Raw genomic sequence first — 16,743 nt, forward strand, 5'->3', positions numbered from 1 at the left:
TGGGAACAGGTGTGGGCAGGTGGGAACAGGTGTGGGCAGGTGGGAACAGGTGTGGGCAGGTGTGGGCAGGTGGGAACAGACACCGACAGGTATGAACAGGAGTGGATAATGCAGACAGAGTAAAGAGATATGGCCAGTGTGCGAAGATGTGCCCAGTGAAACCCCGTGTACAGGAATGGACAGTGCAGACAGGTGTGGGCAGGTGTGGGCAGGTGTGGAAGGACCCAAGGCTCTGACCACACACCCACAAGTGTGAACTGACATGCTCACAGGTGGAGGGGATCGGGCGAACCACTTGGACACATGTAAACACACACCGTGGGCCATTTGACAAACATTTGTGAGATGAATGAGGGCAGGGACACGGTGACAGCTTGTGGCTGACGTGGGCACCATGACGACCTGCCCCCAAGCTGAAGATGGCACCCAGTGTGCTTCCAGCCTGGCCTCCTCCCTCCGCGCCCACATTTACCCAGAATCCTCCTCGGCTCTGGGAAAGGGCCGGAGGCGGAACCAGCCATTGGGGGGCTTCTGCTGCAGGACCTGAGGGGGGAACTCCACCTGTGGGGGGACACACGGACCCTCAGCCGAGCCCTGCCCTGCCGGGGCCAGGCCACCGGCCCTGGAAGGAGAGCTCAGCCTGCCCACGCAAGGAGCCATAGCCTGCCATAGCCTTCCAGGCGCCACCTCCTGCCCCCACCGTGTCCCATCCACACGACAGCAGCGACACACCCTCCCCCTGCCAGGGCACTGAGGGCCTCCAGAGCACACTTAATTTACAGTTGCGGAAACTGAGGCTCAGAGAGGTGGAGTGATGCGCCCAAGGTTACACAGCTGCTAGAGACAGCATGTCTGGACTGAGTATATCTTCAGCTCTGTTTAGGGACACAAATTGCATCTAGCAAAAGGCTTACGGACAGTCCAGAAGAACCTGAGCCCCGTCCCCTCCCTTCTGAAATAACTTTAGAGAGACAGAAGTTGTCTCCCATTCAGTTCACCAATTTAAAGTAAATCATTCAACGGTTTTTAGCCTATTCTCTGAGTTGTGCAACCATCACCACTGATTTCAGAGCATTTTCTGTCAGCCCCCCAAAGCCTGTACCCATTAGCAGCTGCTCCCCATCTCTCACCCCAACCCCCAGCCCCTGGCAACCACTACTCCACTTTCTGTCTCTCTGGATTTGCCAATTCAGGACATTTCATATAAACAGAATCGTACAATCACACAGATTCTTCTGTGTCTGGCTTCTTTCACTTAGCGTCATGTTTTCAAGGTTCATCCGTGTCACAGGATGTGTCAGCCCTTCACTGCTTTTTATGGCTGAATCCTATTCCACTGTAGGGTGGACCACGTCCTGTCTGTGCATTCATCCCTCGATGGAGGTGTGCGGACTTTCCACTTTGGACCATTGTGAAAACACTGCTGTGCACATTCAGGGTCAAGTTCTGTCGTGTCCGTATGTTCTCATCTCTCCCGGGCACACGCCTACGAGCGGAATTGCTGGGTCCGGCGGTAACCCCATCTTTAACCATTTGAGGACCGGCCGGGCTGTTTTCCGAAGCGGCCGCACCATTTTACATTCGCACCAGCAGCGCGTGACCGAGCCTCCCCCCCTCACCGTCTGCTCTCCTCTTCCCGCCTTTGGAAAACTGTCAGCCCTGAGTCTCCGTCCATCACTCCTGAGAGGCAGGAGCAGTCACACCCATTGCACAGACGGGGAAACTGAGGTTCTAGGAGAACCCAGCGGAGCGTGGCGTTTCCAGGAGCAGGAGTTAAGGGTTTGGATTCTGGAGTCAGAGAGACCTGAACTCAAATCCTGGCTCTGCCGTTTCTTTGTCATGTGACCATGGGAAAGTTACTTCACCACTCTGGACCTGTTTCCCCACGTGTAAAAAGGGGATGACGACAGTCCCAGCCTCAGGGGTGGCCACGAGGGTTATGTAAATGAGGTTATGTGGGAGAAGCGCTCAGCCCAGGGCCAGCACACGGCATCCTGGGTACTCTCATCCGGAAGAAGACTCCGGGCCCGCCCTGTGACCTCGGGCAGGTTCCTGCACTTTTGAGAGCCTCAGTTTCCCCACCTGTACCAGGAGCGATGCGACTCCATCACCCAGGCCGCCTTCACATCTGCCCTCCGGGGCCCAGGACGCCCAGCCCGTCTCCCTCCTCCTTCCCCCTCAGTGGCAATGGGGAGCCACAGCGGGTGTTGGAGGGGGGCGCTCACCATGCCCAGGAAGTCGTTCTTGCCCACCATGTCCCAGTCCCAGAGCTCCACTCGCAGCGGGGAGGGGGCACCCAGTGCCGCCCGCAGCTCCAGCACCTCGTCCCAGCGTGGGAAGCGGGTCTTCTTGATGGTCTGGGGAAGGAGGGGGTGAGGGGGGAGCACCCACCACCGGCCCCCAGCCTCCCCGGCTCCACCCCACACTCACCGACGTCTCCACGCTCTGGCTGCCCCAAAACACGCGCGCGAAGGGGTCAGACGTGCCCGAGATGTCTCGGGGGGCCAGGTCCCTGGGGACAGATGAAGAAAGGAGTGGGGGCGACACAGGACCCCCGAGCACCAAGACCCCAGCTGGACCCTGGGAAAGGGGTTCAGGTTGGACCATTCAGATGCCACTGGTTTCCATGACAACGAACCGCTCCATTGGAGGGACCGAGCGAGGAGCGCTCCCGCCGTGCCCGTCCAACCCCGGTACCTGCCTGTGGACTAACGCGACCCTACGAGGAGGCACCAGTAGATGAGGAAACCGAGGCACAGACAGGTCGAGTCCTGCCTCACGAAGCCCAGCAGGTGCACAGGGGAGGGGAAGGGAGCCTCAGTTTCCCTGGAGCCCCTGGATGGGAGGACAGGCCAAAGGACAAGGTGCCAGGGTTCAAAGCCTGGCTCTGCCATTCACTGGCCGGGCGACACTGGGAGCCTCAGTTTCCTCATCTGGCAAATGGGAGTAAGAACAGACCAATCTCTCAGGGCCAAGGGTTAAATGAGATGAAGTGTGGTGACTGCTCAGCTCATTCATTCATTCAACAAACACTCATGCCCACACCCTGCCTGGGACCCAAGAAAAGGCACGAGGCAGAGACCCCCTACCTCTGGTTGCCATGACAACCCAAAAGTCTCACCTCAGTCAGCCTCCCCCATCCTTCCTGAGGTCCCCCAAATCCAGGGACATCTCCCCCCACCAGGGGCTGCCTGCTGCTTCCTGCTGCTCATCTCCCACCCCTGCTCAGCATCCAAAGCCTTCTCTGGTTTCCTAGGAGCCAGCCCAGTTGCTAAGCGACAGCGATCGGTCCCTCTCCTGCTTGCAAGGATCCTGCACAACCTTGTGGCTGGGGAGGAGGCCATGGGCACAAAGCAGACGAGGAGCCCCTGCCCCAGGCTGAGTCCTTTTGCCTGTCCTCTACCCCTGCGTACTCCATCCAGACTCCAGGGAGCCCCAGCTGGGGGAAGAAATCTGGCGGTGTGGGAGAGGCACAGAGAGGGCAAGAAAGGGCCTTAAAGTCACACAGCAGACTAGAAATAGAGATCCTCTCCTACCTGGGCGAAGATTGGCCTAAAAGTGAAGGCTGGAGGTGTAAGGTGTGAAGATAAGGCAGAAAGACAAGAGGGGAGATGAGAGGGAAGGAGGGTGGAAGTATTTAAGGAAGCAGAAGGATGGGGCGCTGAGGAAGAGGGAAGGGGAGCAGAGAGTGATAAACAGGCAGGAGGAAAGATGGGTGTCCCATGCGCTGGTGCCCCGGGAGGGTCATCTGTGGGTTTCACTGGTCCTGCCTCTGCCTTCCTTCTGGTGTTTCCTGGGGGCAGGACCCACCTTCCCTCACTGCCAGCCCACAGGGCTTAGGCGGCTGATCCCTCCCTCCACTCCAGGAATGGGCTTACAACTCAGGCCTGACCAACGAGAGTCAGTGTCATTGGTTCAGAGACGGGCATATGCCCCAAAGTGAGCCAATAAGAATTAGCCCCAGGACATTGGTTGGAAATGGTGAGAGACGGAAGTTCTTTTTCAGTTGGAGCAGCCAAGGTGGTAAGATGCCAGCCTGGGGCTGCTGGGGTCATCTTTGCCCCCACCTGGGGGGAGATTCCCTGAGAATGAAGCTAACACAAAAGACAGCCGAGGAATCTGTATCTACAGATTTCTGATGTCACTGTTTGAGCACCTGGATCCAGCCATGCCTGAAGCTACATGTCATTCATATGAGCCAATCTGCTCAAGCCAGTATGAATTGGGTATCTATTGCTCACAATTTGATTAATACACCTCCACACTCATGTGTCTGGCCATCCTGAGTGTCTGGCCTTTGTTTGCCGGTCACTGGGGACCCAACAAGGATTTCGCTGGTGCTTTAACCCCAGAAACCTGCAATCTGGTAGCTTGGACTGTTTGCCTACAAGGGATCCTGTTTGAGCCCAGGGGTGTCCCAGGAGTGAGGTGATCTCACAGGCCAAGGCATCTGGGGTTACCCAGTGGATTCCCGCTCATTCTCCGAGCACCCCCCACCCCAGCCCACATCAGGACCATACCTGGCCTGGAGCACATGACAGCGAAGACAACGGCCCAGTGCATCCTCCAGCATCTGCACGGCCAGGCAGATCTCACCCTGTACCTCTGCATCTGGGTCCACGCGGCTCAGGTTGATCCAGCTATCGATTCCTGGAGGGCAGAGGCGCCAACATTTATTAAGCACCTACTGTGTGCAAGGCATCGTGTTAACCTAAAAGCTGAATTAACATGAAAAACGTGTTAAGTCCTGGCCTTCCTGGGAGCCTTCCGGTGGAGGTACCGTGATTACCCCCCTTCCAGATAAGGAACGTGAGGCACAGGGGGGAGCCCTTTGCCCACGGCCCCACTGGGAACGGCAGAGCTAGGAGTTAAAGGCAGGCAGACAGCTCTGGGGCCACTGCCCTTAACCAAGCATCGCCACGCTCTTCACGCTGGCACAGAAAGCCCTCCATCTGTTAGTCGTGACATACTCTCCCCACCCCCCAAAATTGTGGGCGTTCCTATCTCTGAGCCTTCTTCCGGGCCATTCTCCCTGCCCGAGTCAGTGAGGTCGACCCCAATCTCTGCCTTTCTTTCATTTCCCTCAACACTTTGTAATTATTGGAAAGTCATTCAGCCTAATAATTGACCTTGTGTAAATGGTCTGTCTTTTCTCCCTCATCGTAAGGACGACGGCTTTGACGTTTGGCAGCTTCACTGCAATGTGTCTAGGTAAGGATGTCAGTTTACCCTCCTTCGTACAGGTTGTGCTTCCTCTATTTATGGAACCATATCCTCCCTTGAGTTCTGGAAAATTCCAGGTCATCAATTTTTTTTAATCATTTCCTCTCCTCAATTTTTATATTATTATTTCCTCTCCCTAATTTTTTCTATTCTCTCCTAGGACTCCAACTAAATGGGCGTTAGACCTTCTGGATTATTTTCTATGTCTTTGAACTTCTCTTTTTTAATTTCCTTCTTGTTTGTCTGGGCTAAAGTCTAAATAATTTCTTCGGCTCTCTTCCAGTTCACTAACTCGCACGTCAGCTCTGAGGGATCCGCTGTGGGACTCAGTCACGTAGTTTTCAATCGCAATAATTGTGCCTTTTATCTCTAAAAGTTTGCTTTGGTTCTTTTTCAAGTCTGTTTACTTTTTTAAGGTATTGCTTTAATTTATTGTGGTTATTGCTGGCCCTTTCTGGTGGTTATACTTTTTATTTATTTAATTTTTTTTTCCTGAGGAAGATTAGCCCTGAGCTAACATCTGCTGCCAATCCTCCTCTTTTTGCTGAGGAAGACTGGCCCTGAGCTAACATCCGTGCCCATCTTCCTCTACTTTATATGTGGGATGCCTACCACAGCATGGCGTGCCAAGCAGTGCCATGTCTGCACCCGGGATCCAAACCAGCGAACCCTGGGCTGCCGAAGTGGAGTGTGTGAACTTAGCTGCTGAGCCACTTGGCTGGCCCCTATTTAATTGCTTTTAAATTCTGTACATCATAATTACAAAATCTAAAGTCTTCGTGGGTCTAAGTTTGATGGTTATCATTCCCGCTGGCCCCTGCTCCCAGTGGCCCACTTCCTGGTGTGGGGTGATTTTTGATTGTGAATTCATGTCTGTTGAGCTCCCTCTGCGGGAAACTGAACATGAGGATGCTTGTCCCCGGAGAGGATGGTGCTCGCTCGTCCTGGGGGGTCTCAGTCTAACGGGGACTTCTGGGGTCAGTAACACCAGCCTCGCCCCTCGCCCGAGATGGGTCTCTTTGTCGACTGTGGATTTGACGCTGACCTCCACTGTCAGGGCCACCCTTGCTTCCTCTCTTGCTGGGCCCCACTCCCTGCTAGGTTTCAGCCCATGATCGGGACGGAGGGGAGACTGTGGGTTTCTCCTTCCTCACGGCAACCCCAACAACGCACTAGGAATCCCGCCTAAGTCAGGGTCTCGCCGTGAGGTGGCGGGAGGCCCTTCTGAGGATCTGGTCCCCCTGCCGCTGAGAGTGTAAGTTCTATCTCATCTCTCCCTGTCGCCTGCTCCCCCCAAGTGCAGGAGGCCACCAGCTTCCTCTCACTTAATCATCGCCGCAGACTCCTACTTGATCGCCCACATCTACTTTTGTCCCCTGTGATCCAATATCCACAAAGCCACTCAGGGATCTACTCCCTCCCGTCACTCCAGCCTCCCATAATAGGGCTCCAGTCTCTGCACTGTTTTGCTCCAGGACCATCAATGGCTCCCCAGTGCCTCCAGAAGAAAGTCCAGCCTCTGGCCTGGCACCTGGAGCCTCTCCACCCACCCTGCCCAAGTGCCCCATGTGGCCTGGCCTGTGCCTGGTCCTAGAAGAGAAACCCTGGAGAGACAGCTTAGCATCTTTGCGATAGCCCCTTTAAGGACCCACTCATGCCCCTTCCTCCAGGAAGCCTCCCCCGACCACGCTAGCCCTCACTGCCCCCTCCTCCATTGTCAGGCCAGTGATGCTCCATATACCTCCACTCCCACGTTTCTGTCCTGTTCAAAAAATAAAAAGCGCCCACGTGCAGACTCGTGACAGTTTCATTTTCCCTTCCCCCCTGTTCTGTGTGAATGTGTTTTGTTTTTCTATCTGGCCCACAAGCTCCCTGAAGCTGGGCCTCATCCTCCATTCATTTAATTCCACTCCCTTGGGGATGTTTGGGGCACACTGGGTACAGCCCAGGGCACAGGTTAGGGACACAGACGTTGGAGGCGGGCGCAGCCTGGGCTCGAGTCCCACCTCTACAACTTCCGGGAGGGGCAAGTCACCTCGCCTCTCGCAGCCTCGCCACCCATCAGCCACAAATTCAAAGTCACTCTAGCGCACACTTCACTTGGTGTTGTCAGGACTAAACAGAAAGTGCTTAGCACCCTGCCTGGCACATAGGGAGCCCTCACTAAATAGGAGCAATGATTGTGCTGATTAGCACACAGTAGGATTTCAACTAACTGCCACTGATGAAAAAATACATTGTTCAATAAATGGTGTTGAGACAATTAGTACTCACCCAGACAAAAAGTAATACCCTGTACCTTGTCTCTGGATAAATTCCCAATAGATGAAACACTTAAATGTAAAAACAGGAAACAAATTGTTGCTAGAAGAAATCATGTAAAAAAAATTTCTTAATCTTAGGGTTGGGAAGGCCTTTTTAGGTGTCAGAGAAAATCAAGAGCCAAAAAAAAAAGATGGAGTTGACTACAGAAAAAGAAATAAATTTTATACATGGAAAAACTGTAAGCAGAGTCAAAACATAAGCCACAAAGGGAGAAAAAATATTTGCAGCTAATATGACAAAGAACTAATTTTCCTAATATGTAAAGAGTGCCTACAAATCAATAATAAAAGGCAAACAACCCAGTGCGGGGGGTGGGGAGGGATGCACATAGAATATGAATAGACAATAGACAACAAATGAAATGAAGTGACTCTTAAATATATAAAAAGGTTTTCAACTTCACTCATAGAGAAACGCACAATAACCTATGCTGAAAGGCCATTTTTACCTCTCAGATACAAGATCAAAAAGTTTGGTAATTGTTGACAAGGGTACAGGGTGTGTAAATTGTGACCTCCTCCATGGAGGGTGATCTAGCAATATCTATCAGCCGTGAGTTCCACCTCTGGGAATTGACCAGTTCTGATTGATGCAACTTGCACAGGTGTGAAACCACGTTTGTACAAGGCTATTCACTGCAGCATTGTTTGAACTAGGAAAAGATTGCAAACAACCCACGTGCCCATCAGTAGAGGCCTGGGCAAATAAATGACGGTACATCCACACAACGGAGGGCCGTGAACTCACACAGAGATCAAAGGATGGGGAGGCTCTGGGGCACCAATATAGAAAGATCCCCGAGACCCATGGCGAGGCGAAGACGAGGCACAGAGCAGTGACTGTAACAGGCTCTCATTCCTGGAAGCGGAGAACAGAGCACACACCGTGCAGAGTGGCAAGCACAGACTCTGGAGCTGGACGGCCTTGGTTCAGATCCTGGTCGGCCCGCTCAATGACTCTGAGATCTTGGGCGACTCACTGGGGCCCCCGTGCCTCATCCTGTTCCCCTGTGGAGCGGGGACAAGCAGAGCACCTGCCTCATAGGGTTGTTACCGTCGTCAAGTGAGTGGATACATGGAAAGCATTCAGAAAGTGCTCGGTATACGGTAGGCACTATATAAGTGCTTGCTGCTATTACTATTGTTGCTTGCTTGCCTATGTTTGAAACACCTCCAGAAGGACATAGAAGAAACGGACAACACTGGGACGAGAATGGGGTCACCGGGGTGAGAGGGACAGTTTCACTGCAATCTTGGATACTGAACTATGTAAATGAATGAACTGCTCAATAAAAGAACCAAATTAAAATTAAACTCAATTAACAACAACAGCTGAAATAATTTCCACTGAAGGCTCCATGCTTCCCCGCGCTGCCCGCTCTGCCCTCGAAAATGCCCCCTCTTGACACGGCCGTCCCCTCCTCCCTCTGCCCAGCAGGGTGCCGGGGCCCCTCACCCACCTCGAGGGTCAGCGGCAATCGCGTCCCTGCTCAGCGACACCTTGCCGATGACGTCGTCGTGCCTGCGGAAAGGCGGCGGGGTGAGGGTGCAGTCAGGGACCCCGCCCCGCCCGTGGAGTGAGGGGGCAGGCAGCGAGGGCTGGGGGGCCGGTACTTGGCTCCGAGGCGTCCCGCCTCCCTTCCGGCGCCCGGGCCTGGGTCCCCAGCACACACACCCCACCGTATCCTCGTCCAGCACGTAGAAGGCCAGCTGGTGAAAGTCCAGGGGCAGGTGCACGGTGTACTCCTCCCCCCAGAAGGGGCTCAAGCTCCGCCAGACGGTTGCTGTCCTGCCAAAGGGGGCACAGAGGGCTGGGGGGTCTTGGGCCACGCAGGTGGCAGGCACCTGGGGACCCAGACACACACACACGAGAAGGGGCTCCACACATGCAGACACCCAGAACCTAGATATACACCCACCCAGGGACACACACACACACACAAACCACACACATGAACCCAGACGTAGAGATACACACAAATACACACACAGAAACCCCGACACACACAACCAGAGACCTCAACACACACACGTGCACACACTCTGCCCTCTACCCCAGCCCAGGGCATCACCATCAGACGAACCCTTCTTCCCAAACACCCGCTGCCCCATGCCCTGGCCTTTTCCCAGCTGGAAGTCCCTCAGGTTCCCCAGCCCCTAAGCTGAGAGGCTCCTCAGAGCCCAGAGACGGGGAGACAGCAGCCTGGAGACACACAGAAAATCCATCTGCGGGTTTAGTGGCAGTATCACAGAAGGCAGTGATGGGACAGCATGAGCACAGAGAGAACGGTGGAGGGGGGGTCAGCCTGGGTGCTGCGAGCTGACCCTCCCCCATGCGCGCTCCTCGCCCCCAGCTCCCGGCCCATCTGGACCAGAACTGGCGCCAGGAGCATCCTGAATCCTGCCGTCTCCATAGGAACGGAGGCCTCAGCCACCCGCCCACCCGCACCTCTCAGGCCTTCGGGGGCTGAGAGCTGTCCCTCGGCCTGTGGGGGCGGGAGCCAAGCACGGCCCAGCCCCATGTCCCCCCGCCCGACACACACACAACCTCACACCTCACACATGTTCACACCAGTGCCTGTCTACCCAAATAAGCAGGCAGGGGCCACACATGTGTGACCAGCACAGCTCATGTGTGTGTGCACAGGCACGCACACACATGTACACAGTGTGAGCCTGTGCGCCTTGCACACCCACAGGACACGCGCACGTGGTCACAGGCGTTCACATCAGCCCTCCATCACCCACACACACTCACAAGCAGGCCCCGCTGGGTGCACGCACACATACACACACACCCCGATGCCCGCAGCACCCAGCAGGTCCGGAACCAGCCAGCCCAGCCAAGCGTGAGATGCCCGCCCCCGGGGAAGCCACTGGGGGAGGCACAGGCTGCCAGCCGCTGAGTCAGGCCCAGGGAGCTGGCAGGGACATCAGCAGGTCCAGGGGGCAGGGGTCGGCCAGTTGGTGGGCTGGATGGAGAGAGGAACTGGCAGCCCCAGCCGTGGGGCCCCGAGGCCAGGCACATGGTGCCCACCGTGAGGCCGCAGGTCCACCGTGGGGCAAGCCTTTCAATGTGAATTCTCATGCCTGGACTCCCAGGTCCAGAAGGCGCCCTCTGCCCTGCTCCCGTCACCCCAGGCCTGGCCTCCGCACTCCTCACCTGGCCACCACCTCGTCGTCCACTTTCACTATGCAGTAAGGGTCACTGCTCCCAGACCTGCAGAAGAGGGGCTTCAGGGAGGGGGTCTGGGAGGCAGCCACGGTGGGGGTCCCAACCCACCTTCAGTATACAGAGAGGGGGGACTGCGGCCCCGGGTCACACAGCAAGTCAGCGGAGACGCAGCGCCAGCGGAAGACGTGACAGCTGCCCAGCGCCCACCGCGTGCCGGGACCCCCACACGCGGGCTCGCTGGGCTCCCACCCACAGAAACACAACACTGAGGCACGAGCCAGGAGGCCAAAGGAGCACTCAAGAGCGCGTGCTCGGGAGTCATCCCTGGCTCTGCCACCTGCTGGCTGCAGCATCCTGGCAGTCCCCTCCCCGGTGGCCTCAGTTTCTCTGCCCTATGAATCGGGCATCATATTAGCACACACCTCCTCAGGCAGGGGAGGAACTAGAGGGGACAATGCCAGGCGGGATGCAAGCCAGCTCACCTGAGCCCTCCCCACGCGGCCTCGATGCCATCGTCTGGGGTGAGCATTGCCCTCTCTGGAGCGTCATTTCAATGCCAGCTTCCCCGGAAAGGGGACTTCCCGAGGCTCGGCCTTCAGTGGGGACGGCCCTCAGAAGACTCTCCCACTGCAGGCCCAGACCTCAAAATGCAGCCCATAGGAGAGATAGGCTGCATCCCCTTGAGCGGCCACGAGCCATCAGTCAACCAAAGCCAGCACAATCCCCTCTTCATAATAAGAGTTACCAGTCCATCCCAAGCTGTCAGCCAGGGGCCCTCCCCCAGTGCCATCTGCTCCCCTAGTCCCCCCACACAGGCCTCCTTTGCCTTCCACCAAGCTCAGGCTGCCCTCAGGGCCTTTGCACTTGCTGTTCCAACTGCCTAAGACACTCTGTCCCTGATCTCATCATGGCTGTCATTCAAACCTTGGACCAAAATTCACCTGCTCAGAGAGGCCGTCCCTGACCTCCACCATCCCGTGTAAACTTGACCTCCGGTCCCTCTGAGCACCCAAACTCATCCTGCCCCCTTGTGAGCTCCTTGGGGGAGGACCTGCACCCCCCCACCCCCGCCTGGCAGAGTCAGGATTGGAACCCCAGTCTACGGGGCTCAGCATACACGCTCTTAACCAGCACCGCCTCCACCCAGCTCACCATCGCTTCCCCAACAGCCCCCTCCCTCGAGGCCCGGCTCCGCCCTCTCCCGCTGCCACCCCCTCTCCGTCCAGTTTGTCAGGGCTCCCCAAATGCCTCCAGGATTCCAGGGACGAGGCACATGGGCCCCAGGAGTCGGCTCCAGCCTGAGCCTCGTCTGCAGGCTCCCGTGTGCCTCAGTTTCCTCTCCGGACTCCTTCCCTCAGCCCGTCTGCCGGGTGCTCCAGGGCCTCCATTTCCCCATCCGGTCTCCATCCCTGAACACCTGAGCCTGGGCGGCGTCCTGCGTCTCTGAGTTCCTCTCTGAACTCTCATCTATGAGGCCCCAGGCCTCAGTTTCCCCTTCTGGACCTATCCCAAAACCACCGGGCTGTGGAACCCCAGGAGCCTCAGTTTCCCCATTTGGCTCCACCCCCCGGGATGCCCGTGGCTGGGTAAGCCCCATATCTCATTTCCCTCTCTGGGTTCTCCACCCCCAAGCTTCTTTTAGGCAAGCTCTCATTCCTCAGTTTCCCCAGCTGCAGATGTGGGGCCGGATTGGCTGGGATCCCACTGGCAAAGGGCTGGGAGACACGCCCCCTCCCGTGGAGCCATCCTGACTCCGGCTCCTTGTGGGAGCCAAGCTCCCACGTCGGCTCCAGGGCTCTGACGCACGAGGCCTTATCAGGCTCCTATCAGGTAGGGGCAACGGCAGCCGGGGGGCCACCCCCTCCAGACCCTCCATCTCTCCGGACCCTTGGCCTCTCCCACGGCCCCTGCCCCACCTCAGGCGTGGGAAAAGAGGCCCCTTGGCCACTGCCTGCCCAGTCTGGTTTGTGCATGGGAACAGTCAGGGTTCAAATCCCAGCTGTGTGACCCTGGGCAAGCGACTTTGCCTCTCTGGGCTGGGACCATAGGAAGTGTTAAGCACAGGACCTGGCCCATAGTAAGCCCTGGAGCTTACAGCTGCTATTATTAATGACAGTAATAACTCTACGAGTACCAACTGAGGCCTCCTCCAGAGCCGGGTCGGACCCCCCTCAAATCTGGTGAGGCTTCGGGAAGAATCCAGGCCCTTTCCCTCGGGAGAAGAGAGGGAGAAAACACCCCATGTAAGAGCCCCCATGGGCACGGAGATCGCAGCATCCTCTGGGGAGAGCCCCTCTAAAGAAGGGCGAACAGTGAGGGAAACAGGCAGGGTGGCTGGATCCCCAACTAGGGCTTAGTGACTCCTCCCTACCCTTGCTCCAGGGTGAACCCACCCCAGAGCTCACCTTGCCCTGGGAACCTGGGGGAAGAGGGGTCAAGAGACGCGGGAACCAGGCACGACTCGACCCATTCCTCAGCAGAGGCAGAAGGAGCCCAGAGAACCGGGTCCAGGGACAACACCTGCCACCCCCTCGTGGCCCTCACCCAGGACTAATGGAGCGGCCAGAGCACAGCGGGATGGAGCCCGGGCTCTGGAAGGGTCCCCTCAGCCCTCTAGCAGCTGCCAGGCCTCCACTCCTGGCCTCCTTGCCCCGATGGTTCCAGAATCTCGAATGCTCAGGGGCTCTGAGAGGGCATCTCAGAGACGGAGGCAGGGGCTCGTCCAGATGCTGCATTCGCACCGCAGGCTCTCTGTTTTTCGTGTCAGGTGCGTGTTTATTTGGGGTAGCTGATGAGGATGGGGGGGCGGGGAAAACTGCTCTAAGCAAACCGCCCCCCCCCCCCCCACTGCCATGGCACAGCTGCATGTGGGGAGGGGGGCGGTTCATGAAGTCACTGGCAGGATGCTCCCACTGGGGGTCCACGGCCCGGGCAGCTAGGGTACAGCTAAGCCCCAACCTCGACCTGCGCAAAGGCCAGAATCCAGTTTCCGGCTCACCTTGGCCGCGGGGGAAACCCCAACAGGTGCTCCACCCTCTCGGCCGCAGGGCACTTGGAGACTCCTGTCCAGAGCTCCCAGCGCCCAGATGGGAAATCGAGACCCAGAGAGGACCAGGTTCAAGGTCACACAGCCAGTGACCTGCCAAGGATCCCGCAGCCGCCCCGGGTGCTGACACCCTCAGAGCTCCTTCTGGGCTCCAGGCCAAACAGGAGGGGGACCCCTCCCGCCATTCTGCTGATTTGGCAGCTGCTGACTCAGCCCTGGGGAGGCACAGCCAAGGACTACTAGCACCAGGGGAGCCCGAGGGTCCTCGAGCCCCATCACACCTGGCCACCGAGGGGGCTGCAGGGCGCTCCGGTGGCTTAGCATGCAAGGAAGGCCCACACTGGGCTGGGAGCTCCCAGACTGAGGGGCTCAGAGCTCTGGATCAAGAGGACCCGTTTCCCCCGGGGCCTGGCTGGTGGGCCACCTGGTGACACTCTGCAAACCTAAACATTAGATGTGCCCGGAGGAATGCTGGGGCCACCCGGGTCCTGCGCCCTCCAGCGCTCCTCCCCAGGGTTCTCTTGATAGGAACCCACCCAAACCTGGAGAAATCCCACTTCCAACACCTGCCTGGATGAAGGAAGAGACACTCCCCCCCCCCCCCCACCCCCCAGCCAATCCCTTCCCCAGCTGGGACGGAATCTGACTCTCCAACCCCCTCTTCAGCCCTGGAAGACCCCTCTAGTGCATCCCAGAACAAAGACACCCCCCTTCCTGGGGGCGGGGCATCTGCTAAGTCTGGGCGCCCCCTCCCACCAGGACAGCCACCGGCATGGGGCCTCTCGCCCCGGGAAGGCAGCTCTGTCCCAATACTGGGTCTGAGACGAGAACCCCACACCCACTTCACCGACCCTCCCTAGCATTCGGAATGGGTGACCCCCGCCCCATCCCATGTGCCGTGCGTCCCTCACCCCCGCCGCGCCCCGGGGGTACTCACACGTCCTTGGCGGGCAGCGCCCGGCCCTCCACCACGCGGACGTTCAGGGAGCTGCTCTTGGCCATGGCGCCCAGCCTCAAACTTTCCGGGCAGGAGGGCGCCCAGGTTCCGAGGCTGGACCGCGGAGAGGACGTCTACATGTCACCAGCTGCCAGACTGGCGCCCTGTCCCGGGGTCCCAGCGCCGCCTGTCCGAGACGCGTGCAGCTGGGCGGGAGGCTTCCGAAGGAGGAGAAAGGAGAGGCGTCGGGGAGGGGGCGCCCCCCGGACTCCACAGGTAGGAGCGGCGCGCCGAGCAGGCGGAGCGCGCAGGGGACACCGCCAGCTCTTGCCTCCCGGTCTGGAGCTCCTGGTGCGCGGGCAGGGGGCGGGAGGGGGCGGCCCAGCGCCCTCCCCCCAATCCCGCCTCCCGCGGGGTCCCCCGCCCGTCCCCGCGTCCCCTCGCGCGCCCTCTGCCGGCACCCCAGCCAAACGCGCCAGAGCGCACCGGCCGCGGAGACCCGGGCGCGGCTGCCGGGACTGCCAGGTGGGGAGCGGCACGGCCATCATGGGCGTGGCCGCTGGCTCCTGGTGAGCTGGCACTGGGCTCGGAAGACACAGTCTGTCCCCTGCTTGCGCTCCTTCCAACACGTCCACACCTCCGCGGCCTCCCCTGCCTCCCCTCCGGCGCCGCCTCCTCCGTCCGACCTCCATGCCCTGTCCGGGAGCGGTATCCGCGGCCCGCGGGAGGGGTCGCTAGAGTGAAGGTCGCACATTCTTGGGGGTCCGTTCAGAGTCAAGGGAAGGGCCTCGAATATCCCCCCATCTCTTTTCGTTTCCGATGAAACTCAGACCGTGCGAGCGGCAGCTCCCACGTCACGGGCTGGCACTGCGGGGGAGGGAGCCGCGGCCGGAGGGGGAGGGGCAGGCTGGCGGATAACAGCACCACAGCGATGATAAAAGTCACCTAGACTTGTTTGCACACTTACTAATGCCGGGCACTGTTCTAGGTGTGTAACAAGCATTATCTCATCTTCGTTCTCAAATATCTCTATGCACTACGTACTGTTGTACTGTTACCCCCATTTCACGGATAGAGACCCTGAGGTTCAGAGGGCTAAATGGCTTGCAGAAGGTCTCACAGGCAGTAATTGGTTCGCCTTCTTGGATTTGGATCCTGACCTGCCACTTGGTAGCTGTGTGGTCTTGGGCGAGTTACTTAACCTCTCTGTGCCTTGGTTTGGTTTTCTCACGTGTTCAATGGGAATAGCATGGTATCTCAATAACAGGGTTTCAAGAGAATTAGGTGAGATAGAGCAGCTATGAAGGAGGCAAACCCAGGTCTCAGAACAGGGACAGGCACATCAGAAGCTATCAGAAAGTATCTGATATAAATATTATTGTCCTCCAAGGTATAGCTCAAATGGCACCTCTCCTGGGACGTCTTCCAGGATGCCCTCCCACCCCAGGCAGAGGTTTTCTCCCCTTTTCTCTGCTCCTGTGGCTCTAGGTTCCTACATTTTTCACGTTTTAAATGAGATAATGTGGCCAGGAGGCCAGTCCCAGGGCAGATACTGACGCGCACACTATTTCTCTCCGTGGGTTTGTTGTTTACCTGCCTGAGTCCTTACAAGGGCTGGTGCTGAGCCTGACTCACTCAGTCAACCCAGGGCTGGGCACTGATAGGAAGGCCCCTATTGGCGGGAGCCGCCACCCAAACCTGTGGGACGGGAGGGCCCTGCCCAGCCACATGAGTGGCCCCGTGGACTGCCTCCCAGTGTCTCTCCTCGACTTCCTACCTGGCACCCCAGCCAGGGAGTCCCCCAACTTCCAAAGACTGGGCCTCAGTTACCCCACCTGGGAAATGGGTCTAGCGGGGCTGGCCGCAGGTTTAGAAGTACTGCAACATCCTTCAGCATCCGGGGGGATGAGGGCTGATCCAGGGTGGGACCAGAACAGTGGCAGCCCCAAGGGACTATTTAGAGCCCCCTCATCTTTATCAGTCACCCCCGATCCTCGCCAGGGGAGAGTGGCCCTTGCTGAGTGACTGCTACTTCAAC

At 57.9% G+C, this 16,743-nt stretch overlaps 1 protein-coding gene across 3 annotated transcripts in view; it reads right to left on the reverse strand.

Annotated features, from left to right (window-relative positions):
* Window positions 1-15,304, reverse strand: part of RASAL1 (RAS protein activator like 1) — a 28,354-nt gene extending 13,050 nt beyond the window's left edge. For all 3 annotated transcript variants that reach the window (XM_046640697.1, XM_046640696.1, XM_046640698.1), the window contains exons 1-8: window positions 14,706-15,304; window positions 10,711-10,767; window positions 9,223-9,336; window positions 9,008-9,069; window positions 4,521-4,650; window positions 2,431-2,512; window positions 2,226-2,357; window positions 473-561 (exon numbers count right to left, since the gene is read on the reverse strand). In XM_046640697.1, the coding sequence (XP_046496653.1) occupies window positions 473-561; window positions 2,226-2,357; window positions 2,431-2,512; window positions 4,521-4,650; window positions 9,008-9,069; window positions 9,223-9,336; window positions 10,711-10,767; window positions 14,706-14,770 (731 nt within the window). In that variant the 5' untranslated portion in view covers window positions 14,771-15,304. The remainder of the gene's footprint in view (window positions 1-472; window positions 562-2,225; window positions 2,358-2,430; window positions 2,513-4,520; window positions 4,651-9,007; window positions 9,070-9,222; window positions 9,337-10,710; window positions 10,768-14,705) is intronic.
* Window positions 15,305-16,743: the final 1,439 nt, after the last annotated feature.

This window comes from Equus quagga, chromosome 15 (genome assembly GCF_021613505.1).
Source record: "Equus quagga isolate Etosha38 chromosome 15, UCLA_HA_Equagga_1.0, whole genome shotgun sequence".
Classification (NCBI taxonomy): Eukaryota; Metazoa; Chordata; class Mammalia; order Perissodactyla; family Equidae; genus Equus; species Equus quagga.